Source organism: Pteropus alecto, unplaced genomic scaffold (genome assembly GCF_000325575.1).
Source record: "Pteropus alecto unplaced genomic scaffold, ASM32557v1 scaffold17, whole genome shotgun sequence".
In the NCBI taxonomy this organism is placed as follows: Eukaryota; Metazoa; Chordata; class Mammalia; order Chiroptera; family Pteropodidae; genus Pteropus; species Pteropus alecto.
Window position 1 is genome coordinate 2360929 of NW_006440645.1, and position 11135 is coordinate 2372063.

At 52.3% G+C, this 11135-nt stretch overlaps 1 protein-coding gene across 1 annotated transcript in view; it reads right to left on the reverse strand.

Annotated features, from left to right (window-relative positions):
- The window catches only part of SEC24D (SEC24 homolog D, COPII coat complex component), a 75774-nt gene that overhangs the window by 13925 nt on the left and 50714 nt on the right, over positions 1 to 11135 (reverse strand). The window contains 8 exon segments of the mRNA XM_025050929.1: positions 985 to 1164; positions 4220 to 4338; positions 5426 to 5564; positions 6547 to 6692; positions 6806 to 6902; positions 7870 to 7972; positions 7974 to 8029; positions 8731 to 8847. Of these exon segments, the coding sequence (XP_024906697.1) occupies positions 985 to 1164; positions 4220 to 4338; positions 5426 to 5564; positions 6547 to 6692; positions 6806 to 6902; positions 7870 to 7972; positions 7974 to 8029; positions 8731 to 8847 (957 nt within the window).

Consider the following 11135-nt stretch of genomic DNA (forward strand, 5'->3'; position numbering starts at 1 on the left):
CACACAGCCCGCTGAGACGCCCAGGAGGCTGCGGGCGCAGACAGGTGCGGAGCTGAGGGCACAGGGCGGGTGGGAGCGGGGGCTTGGGACTCATCAGTATGTCCACCGTGCTGAGAGCCGCCAGGACAGAGAAGGCCCCCAGGGGATGAGTGCAGACAGACGAGAAGCCACCCAGGAGTGGGGCTGGGGACCCGATATGGGGCATGAGAAGCCGGCACCGGGAGCCCAGGCGACTCAGCGCAGAGGCTCCCAGAGGGAGAAAGCCAGTGCCGATGCCACGGGGCCAGGGAGAAGTAACCCTGCGTCTGGCGGCCTGCGGTCACCAGCGGCCTTAGCAGTCCTGTTCGGGTGCCGACACTTCTGTCTCCCAGAGCTGTCTGCACACAGATGGCTGGTGATCCAGTTCCATCTGAAAGTCATTTGTGACACCTAACATTCACAGTGACTGAAGCATCGAATGCTGCTGACTGCCATCCTGACTCAACTAAGTGCACTGCTGCCGAGAGCCTGGCTCTGGGCCTGAGAAGGGGTGCAGAAGGAAGCCATCGGCCCTCCCCTCTCCTCGCCTCCCATTTGAATCTGAACGTCAGGTCTCAGGGGAGAAGAGCCTGGTCACAGAGTGAAGAAAAAGCCAAGACAGGAGGGGCTGACGTCACATGGGCCGAACACGTCGCCGAGGACGCCGAGGGCCAGCGCAGCCTGTCCCTGCAGAGTGCGGGCGTCCTCAGACGCGTGCCGGGCACGTGCGTGTGCGTGGACCCTGCACGCACACTCGGCCGTCTCTGAGCTCTGGGGGGGCTTCCCTCACACGCCGAAGCTTGGCTTGCTCCCGCGTGTCTGCCCACTGTCCGGCCTGCCTACGTGACTGCGGACACCGCTGGGGAACGAGGGGAGGAGGACGCAGCGGTCCTCGGATGTGACACACGGACCAGGGCGAACACGAGCCCCTCCCGGCCCGCAGGGGGGGCACCCGCGGGGCCTTACGATGGGCAGGAGCTGCGGGTAGAAGAAGAGCTGCGAGTCGGCCACACCCATGGTCAGGACCAGCTGGCGCTGGAAGGCGCGCTCGTCCACCGCGACGTCCGGCCGGCCGAGCAGCACGCAGGTCTTCAGCAAGCAGTTCATGTACACGGGCAGCACCTTCATGGCATCCGGCAGAATGAGCTGGAAAGGAAGGGACTGTTCCAGACAGACGCCCGGCTTTCCCTGATGACGCCCGCCCAGCTCTCTGCAAGTCAGAGACACGGCCGGCTCTGAGGTCCGGATGGGGCCAGATGGTGCTCCTGCAAAGCACCCCAGAGCACCCCAAAGCGCCGGGCAGAGCTGGCCCGCCCAGGGCCCAGGCAGCACGGCTCCACCCCTGCGGCCTGGGTGGCGCTGGGCAGACGCGGCTCGCTCTCTTCCTTGCTTTCCTCACCTAAGTGGACCAAGGCCCACCTACTCCAGGACCATGGCCTTGTTAGGAGAAATGGTCATTGGTCTGGGACACCCCCGGGGCCTCCCAAGCACACGGGAAGGCCACGGCCATGCCCATCAGATGGGGGAGACAAACGCGTGGGTCCCTAACCTGCACCGCCGCCTCCTACCTCGTGACTTTGGGAACAGCGTGGCTGACTGCCCACGACATGCTCTTCTTGTAACTTTCCCAAGCATGAAACACTTTTATTTGACATTTGGATGGCTTTCCCGACGAAGGAAACGGAGCCAAAGGCGGAGAAGCCAGACTGAGGTCCCACACAGAGCCGCGTGCGTGTCCTCGGCTCTGAGCCAGGCAACTGCCGCCTCCCAGAATAAGCACACCTTCAGCCTCTGAGCTGAGACTCAAAGTGTTTTTGTTTTGTTTTTTGGGGGGGACGCCCGTGGGGCCTTACGATGGGCAGGAGTTGCGAGTAGAAGAAGAGCTGTGAGTCGGCCACGGCCATGGTCAGGACCAGCTGGCGTTGGAAGGGGGAAGCGCGCACCTGGCAGGTTCCCTGGCCGCTCCTCGCTAGTCAGGTCACATTAGGGCAGTGTAGAAACCTGCTGTCCTAAGTGCCACAGAGGGGCGGGCCTGGCTCAGTTGGGACTGAACGTCTGAGTAGAGGGGACTGGACCACAGCGGGGCAGAGGGAAGGAAACAGAGGACGAAGAAGATGGCATTAGAGTGACCGAAAACAAGGAGGCGGTCTGAGCTGATGTCCTTGAGATGGGAAGAAAACATAGGGACAGATGGCCACCATTAAACCTCCCCGCCCCCATCCTCTCCGGGAAGTGAGAGGCGTGTGTGAGGAGGGGATGGACAGTCCTGAGTCCAGGCTGATTGAATTTAGAGAATTCTTCTCTTTGGGTTTTGAAATGACAGAAGTGGTAATGAACAGTAAAAAAAAAAAAAAAAAACCACTTTGTAGTTAAGTCATTTGACTTGCCTTCTGAAATCGCTGTGTTCCCATTTGATGGAATATGTTTAAATTCAAAACACTGAGCTACTAGACTGAATGAAAAGGGTCTGCCTTGCTCATGGAATCGGAAGCATCGTTTCAGTGTTGTTTGTAGCTGCGCGTCTCAGCCAGCACCTTATCATACGACCCCAGAAGGGTGGCTCCTTCAGCTGACACCCCAAGCGCCTCTCTGCCCTCAACCTCGTGTGGCCTCGGCGAGTCCGTAAGCGCAGCTCTCCTGAGGCCCAGGGTCACGCGGTCCGAACACACTCCATCGTGGGCTGGTCTGGACCAAGGAAACTTTGGGCTCTATAGTAAAATACTGGAATATTCCTTTAAGAATTTCTGCACAGATAACTGTTTCTTGCAAGTGAACTATGGGAGGGCACCACGTTTGAGGGTACATTCTCCGAAGATAAGCCCAAGTCCAGCCATTCTCAGTTCTTCCTTAATGGTATATTTTAGTATATTGTTACTAACAGTTTATAATCCCTACATTCTCCACGTTGGATAATCATAGCTATCTAAGCTGTATCATCTCTTAAAACATATCAGTGGTTGAAAGATAGATACAGCTGAAATGTGCTCATGGAGAAAGAAAAATCACAAGAACAGGAATAATCTATCAACTTTTTTGGAGGAAATTTGGCATCATAAGGTTTTTACTCTAGATAAAAATAAATTGTATGAACAAATAATCTAGCGGTAGAGACAAAGCTTTTAACTTTTAAACCAGAAGGAAGTAACAGGTTTTATTTTCATCCTTACAGAGGCAACAGATTTGCTTCTAACTCGAGGTCTTTGATCCCAGTGGTTTTACCTTTCGCCAGATAAACTCCCTGAGAAGCGCTAAGAGCCTGTCCTCCTCCTGAAGCCTGAGACCCAGGGATGGTTCTGGAGGTCCGAAACCAGCAGCAGGCTGGTGTAAAGTGCTCACGACCGGACCGGACCGGACCGGGCCGTATCCAATGCCGCTGGTAGGCTTTGCATTAAACAACTACACTGTGAAACAGCCCTGATGCTGGCGGGCACTAACGGGGCCCGCCTTCTGAATCATAAAGAGGGCTGGACACTTGGGTGCGGAGTCAGATGCTTCTGTGATTATCAACACAGGAGATGCTGGATGGCCCATTTAATCTCTTTGGACAGGAAGGAATTTTTGTTAAAAATCCAAAATCATAACCATGTTTGTTGTATTTTCCTTCTTTACCCGGATCATGAATTTGGCCCCTAAATTGACCTGCATTATCCTCGTTGCTGAAGGCTCACTTTCGGGTGGGGTTTCAGATATGTTCTCAGCACCCACTTTTGACAATGAACGAACCATCTGTTGCTCACTGTCTTCTTTTAATTCAAATTCTATGCTCAGAAATGCAGTGCACAGCTATGGAAACCGGCGTCCAGCTCTGGCTGACGGAGGGAGGATGTGAGAGATGCAGAAATGAAGGCGGACCCGAGGCCCTCCTCATACAGGACAGTCTGAGCTTTGTTCAAAGGGTCTCATTGCACTTCGAATTACTAGATGATGGCCAGAGACAATGCTTTCAAAACTCTTCATACCGATTACATGTTAAATATAAAGAATTCGGATATTTATAAATTATATTTACGTAGCTAAAATATAAAGAAGTCATTACTGCCGTTAGCGCACGTCAACTTCTTTGTAACATTGGCTATAAAACAGCACCGCCCCATCCCCAAACGGATTCTCGATCTCCCGGGTTGCATCTAGGTCCCTGGACTGTCACTAGCCTCCCACGGGCTAATGCGCAGGAACGCAGGTGCGGATGCCGGCGTCTCACCTGGCTGGCTGCGGATGGGCTGGCACAGTTCTTCCGGTAGCAGGCCAACATGTGGGCGGTCTGGTTAACGAGAATTTCCCGGATGACCTTCAAGGGCTGGTGCAGGACTGCTTTGAAAGCTGTTTGCACAAAACAATGGGAAGGACAAGTTTTAGCTCAGAAATGGATCCCTTCAAAGAACAATGAAAGAAATAATTGCTATTATCCTCAGGTCACATGGCAAGGAATGACAGCCTTAAGAATCCTGGAGTCATTTGCTGACACTCTCCTCTTGACGCGGTATGGTCACAGCCCGTGGGGAACAACGGCCTACTACGTAACGAAAGGCAGGCGGCTGTCCCGACGTCTCCTCGGATGTTAGGAATGGAACTCTGCACAGAGAAGACCTGTTCACTGCCTTCGGACGTCCTGAATCCCGATGAGCTGGACTCCAGGCTGTTTCTTCTAAAACTTAGTGTAGACTCTCCACTGGGGTTTCGGGGGAGGAGAGAAAGAGTGGAAGAAAGCACCCCCTCTGGTCCACTGTTTCGCAAACGTCGTCTTCCACCGTCCTCATGTGCCAGAGGGCGCACTCACATACCCCCCACCCTAAGCAGACCTTCCTAAATTTCACCTCGCACCCCTTAGGAAGGAACCTTTAAATAAAACTGCACAGTGGACCTGACTCGGTCATCTCCTTACTAATCTAAAGTTAGAGAGGCTGACTAGTCTCCTTCGCCCTTTGCTTTGATAAATTCTGAATCTACCCATGGAAAGTCTATGGCACCACCATACTCGTCAGCTACAAACTGGACTAACCAACGAGGCCGGGCTGAATTACTGTCGGCCCGCTATCTGTGGGATCCATATCTGTGGATTCAATTAATCGTGGATCGCAAATATTCGAAAAAAAAAAAAAGTCAGGTTGTTGCTGACGTGTACTCTGCTGTTAGGCCTGTGATGGCTGTGTCTGCCCTGCACACGTGCAGACTTCCCCTGGTCATTGTCCCTGGTCAAACAGCACAGTGTGACAGCCGTGCGCGCAGTATTGGGTATCACGAGCAATCCAGAGATGACTGAAGCACACGGAGCGCACGGGGGTTGTAGGCAGATACTGCGCCGTTTTATATGAGGGGCCTGAGCGTCTGGATTTTGGAGCCTGGGGGTCCTGGAGCTGATCCCCCGTGGATACCAAAGGATAGCAGCACAGGATTAGCCAAGCCTTACCTGACTTGGCGAAGAAGTTGATGAGGGCGTCCGTCTCACAGCTCTTATAGAGGTCGGCCAGCTGGGCGCTGCAGTTCAGGCCAAGGTTGTGAATCCGCAGTCTCCTCTGACCGCCGACGGTCGTGTAAAGCACAGCGCACTGCAGCGGCACAGGTTTCCTGGTTACACACCCGCCCCCTGGCCCGACCCCAGCTGCAGAGCCGTGTGCACGGCTCAGGGACCTCTCCGTTGTCCCAAGGAAGCTTTTCTATTATTGCTAAAGGCTGAACAACAGATAATAAAGGAATGACGACCGGCTCACACACTGGGCTTCTACGTGGCACTGTACTGGTTACACACTTAAAGTTTAACTGGGCTGTGCACGTGTGAATATCTGCTGGCATCTCCACAACCGGTCTGTGTTTTACATGTCAGATATTACTACCAGGGATTTGGGCCCAGAAATGATACCTTCCTGTTCTCATAGCCATACTCAAGGCTCCCTTCCCTTAAAAACACACAGCTCGCTGTGACAGTGCACTTAGGTTTTAAGCTGATGATCTACACATTTTAAGAAAGCAAACGCATAACCATTTCCCCATGTCTGCGATTCCCAGTAAGCAGCAGGCGGAGGTCTTCCTCCGCTGATGCCAGCCTCTCCCCAGCTTTTGAGGGTGATGAACACTATGACCACCAGATACAGTTCTTCTTTTAGTTCAGAGTCTCCATGGCTTCCAGTTAATTTTATCTACTACAACGCCAAACCCTATTCACCCTGGTTTGGAACACGGTAACGTGCTCAACATGGCGTCTGACGTGTGGCAGGAGCTGAGCGAATGTGTGCGTGGGACTGGAGCTGATAGTGCCGGCCACGGCCGCCAGTCTGCCGGCACTGACGACGCTGACCACGGGCGCCGGCTCCCACGCAGCCACGCGCAACCGTTACTTCCCGTCCACAGCACGCGTGGCTCAGAGCAGACAGAACTCACGGCGAGTGCCCTGACCTAACGGCTTCTGCCTTCGGAGGAAGAGCTGAATTTCTTTACGGGGAGACTAATGTGGTCGATGGTGTTTTAGTTGCTCTACTGATCACTGTCAGTCAAGAATTAAAAAGCAAAAGATGAGAATACATTTCACATCACCTGGATTAAGGCCCCACTGTCTTCACTAAGTTTGTCATCGTGCTTAAACTCCACAGTCACTGCCTTGTCACAATCGATGGCCGCCATCTCCACATCGGTGGTGTTGTTCATAAAAATTCCGCCAAAGAAATCAGTGGCTCTAAATCCTAAGGACGAGGAAAAAAGGAAATTTTGCTTCTCCTTGTTCTACTGGGCTGTTAATCTGAGGAGAAAATAAGTCTACGGCAGAGACCTGAGAACCAGTACACGTGGGGCTTACCTGTGCTGGTGCGGACCCGCATTATGGCGTCAAATCCTATTTTCTTCCCAATATCATTTCTGAGGTCATTCAAGAATTGCTGGCTATCCAAGTGCATCTAAAAAATAAAATATGATCAATGCCCACCAGATGGCAGTAAAATACTTAAAATAACTCCGTTTCTTTTCCTGATTAAAACCTACTTTATCCAGAAATTTTAGAAATGGTTTCTAAAGCTTTTTCAATTTTATTTCGTTTGCATTCTTTGGTCTTAGCAAATCCCTTAACTAATTTTTAATATAATATGTGGATAGATGATTAATAATAATTTTATCAATGATAAAAAAATATACATAGTGATTAACATTTGTCACTTATGTTGGGGGGCACCTCATGCCCACTCCATGCTTCTGTGTGGACATACTTAAATTAGAGGTGCCGCCGGGCCCTTTCTCCTCAGGTGAGGACAGGTGACTGATCTGACCAGTACGTCTGGAAAAGGAGCCAGGCGGGCACAGCTCAGCCTCCTCTGCATCTTCTCCCTGAGGAGGCAGCTGGCCTGCGGGAGGCAAACGATTCCTGCCCCTCCACATGGTACGTTTTCGAGGTACTGGGGTCCATGGCAGAAGCCTGGAACTGTGCCCACCCTGTGCCTGGTGTAGAGTTTGTCCCAGGAGGGTGCCGCACTGCCGCACCCACACACCCACGGACCTGGTGCTGACGTTCTGAGCAGCTCATGGCTCCGTCTCTCAGCTTGGGCTCGGAAGGGACTGACATAAGAACTGACCCCCTTGTTGTTACAAGTCATAACAATTGAAAATACAGTCACGTTTAAAAACACTATCTGAAATAGATGTAATACAAAATATAAAAGTTTGCCGTAAAGCGTGCTTTCCCCACCGTGGCCACTCAGCTCGGAGGCGGGGTGAACGCGTTTGCCGGGGAGGGCGGGCCTCGTGTTCCGCCAGCGCACGAGTCCCCTTGTCAGCTGCCTACAGGGGCCCAGCTCTCTGACCCGTGGCCGAAGCATGGCAAGTTAAACGGCGCAGGACACCCACGGGGGTGCCCGGAACGCTGTCTGTCACCTGGAAGTTGCTGTACTTGTAAAGGGTCCCTCCAGTGAGATGGGGCACGAGGCCCAGGGAGGCCACGTCCACGTGCTGACTGGGAAAAAAAAAGGAGCAGCCGGGCCACGCAGTCCTTGGCCAGCGAGTCGTAGACGCTGGTCTGGGGCTGGAACAGCATCTGGAGGAAAAGACGCACAAGAGGGAAGTGAAAACCACTGTGCTTTGGGTTTAGGGTTTTGATTCCCATTGAATTCTGACTTTTTTTTTTATTGACTATTTTGAAATGAAAGAATCTTTCGAGTGAAGCGAACTGGGCTGAAGCAGAGCCGCGGGGACCCATTGCCGCAGCCAGCGTGTGCGAGGCCGAGCCGTGGTGTCGCCCGCACCGGACTTCACGGGCGCCCCCGGCAGCTCCCACGAGGCTGCTGCTGTCCTCCCTCCACCCAGCCGGATAAGCGACGTGTCTGCGGTCACGGGGCCTGGAGCTGGCTCCTAGGCCATGGCCTCGTCCCCCACTGACTTGTCCCCCACGGGGGCCCCTGGCCCGTCACAGGGTCTGAGCGAAGCACATCTGAGCCCCTGGAGCTGTCCACAGCCTCCCTCCCCCTTCGTCCTCTTTCCCGTTTCCCCGTGTCCTCCGTTTCCGTGACAGTCACTGAACACAGGTTACTCGTGAAAAAAGTCTGCGACCCTGTTTGCATGTGGGTGTATTTTGGACGTCAGTCTTTCTAGAAATATGAAAGTTCTTAAATGATTTGCAGTTGGAAGCGTTCCTGTGATGTTCGCCAGCTCCCCCCCTCACGGAGCAGGGCTCCCCCCACCCCCCGACCCCACCCCAAGAGCTGCCAGGCAGCTGCTGCGCGGGGGCTGTGCACTCGCCTTCTCTTTGTCCGTGTTCACCAGCTTCCTGTCGTCCCTGGGCTTCAGCTTCCCCGGGGCCTCGGCGGTGGGCAGCGAGGCGTGGAAGACGAACAGCTTCCCGGGGCAGTCCGCCGCCTGCAACGCACAGAACGCGTCTTGGGTGCGCAAGGGTTAAGAGAACCCGAAAGTAAATTAAAATAGAAGGACCTCCTGGCCCCCACGCCCCCACGGTGGCCTCCTCTGCCCTGGGGCAGACTCTGTTCTCTTGATCATTTTACAGACAGGGAAACAGGCTTTGAGAGGGTGAGTGACTTGCCCAAAGTCGCACAAGCCATACATGAAAGAGACAATATGTTAAGTGTAGATGTGTATACCATGATGCTTTAGGAAACGACTTAAAGGGCATGTTACAGAGGTCGCCACGGTGCAGTTCCTCAGGACCAGGGCACCCGCGATGCAAAAGCCAGCCCTAGGACTCCCAGGGGCAGAGTGCCCCAGACGTGCTTTGAAGCCTTCACCGGACATGGGTGAAATGGAGTGCTGTTTCAGGGAAGGGTACAGGCATGTCAAGGTGGTGTGTGGACAGGAGGCACAGGAACTCGATATCGGGCAAGATACCAAAAGAAACATGTGATCAAGATTACGTGTCTGCAGTCCCTGGGAGGCAATAAAAGGATGATGATGTAGGCACCACGAAAGCAAAGTCGGCAGTAAGAATATTTAAGGTCTCCCTTAAGGAGCAAGAGATCACCTACTGAGCAAAATCGACTGACGTTAACAGATCCGATACGTTTCCCCTTCCGATCTCACCATTCTCTAAAGCTGAGGACTTCCTGGTACAGCACGAAGCCCACATCCCTTTACGGGGGGTGGGGCAGGAAGGGTGGGAACTGTCAGGCAGGCGTGGGCCGCTACCCACACATGCACAGCCTTATGAAGACGGTCCTGTGGTCTGCATTTTGAAGGTAGGAAAACTGAGCTTCATCCGATGTGCCCAGGGCACACAGCCAGTAGAGAACAGCTACAAGGCCCTCTGGAGTTCAGTCTGAATCTGTCCAGTCTGGTCTCCAACACTCCCTCGCCCTGCCACCCCCGCACCGCACCCCCCGCATGGGAAGAGTCTCGCTTTCCTGGAGCACAGTGCACACCTGACACGCCCATCCATTCCCAAAGTCAGGAATGCAGCTCTCTGTTTTCTCGGCCCGAGCTTAGTGGCACACACTCGTGCGCCTGGGTCAGCTGTAAGATGTCGTGTAAATTATTTGCTACGAATAAGGTACTTGGATTCGTGAAGAACAAGTGGAGAGAATTCAAGGTGAGCCTGTCCTAATGAGTCGCGCTGAGTGACGCTCTGCTATGCTTTGTGGAGTGGGTCCCAGAGGAGGGGTCTAGCTGACACACGGGGAGGAGTACATGAGCTGTGCCCCGTCTCATCTTTGCGGTGGCGGCAGTGACTGTGCTTCTGCATGACAGATGCGCAGCACTGATAAGCAGCACAGGCAGTGAGCACGTGTGTGCACACACGGAGCGGGAGGAAGACTCTATCCAACAGACGCATGAGTTCTGATGACAAAATCCAAGTAAAGTTTACAGTAAGATTGATGACATGTTAAAAATTCTGAAATTCTATGACTAACTTTTTTCATTTCTATCACTTTTATTATTATAAAAGTACTTTTTGTTTGTTTTAATTCAACTAGCAGAAAAGGAATAAAACTTTTTTTTAAGTCCAACTTCTCCCCAGCTTTTCTTGCCTGGTCCACCCGATTCCACCCAGGAACTTATGGCCCAAAATGTCCCTGCCCACCTGGATGTTCTCTGTCATGAATGTGCTGTGACTTCACACAAGAGTAGTTAGGTGCATGGTCAGAACCCCAGCCACCTTATTAGCCAAGTGACACAGCACATTAATTTCCGCAGCCTCGGCTACCTCATATATGACATGGGAAAAATGGGAATTACATAAAATACTGTTGAGAGCATTCAATGACCCAGCATGAGGTGTTATTCATAATTGAATGTACATGACTGCTTCGTTAATATTACCTATGGATTCGGCCATGCCACCCAGAACACGCCCGATCCCGGATAAACAGGGTCGGGCCTGGTTAGTACTTGCATGGGAGACCACCTAGGAAGACCGGGTGCTGTAGGCGTTTAAAAAAAATTACCTGTGGAGTAAAACTCTGAAGGAAAAATATCAGGGTCCATTAAAAAAATTAAGTTCAATATTTGAAAAAAAATAGCCACTTTTTTTTTTCTTTGTATAATAGCCATTCGTTTTGGATTTATAATTTTATTAACCACATACTTACAAAACATTTTATAAGTAGCAATAAAAGAAAAATCTCCTATGGCATCACATGCTCTATATTCCTACAAAATTTGTTATGTTTTTACCAAATTCTGATTGTGCCCTCGAG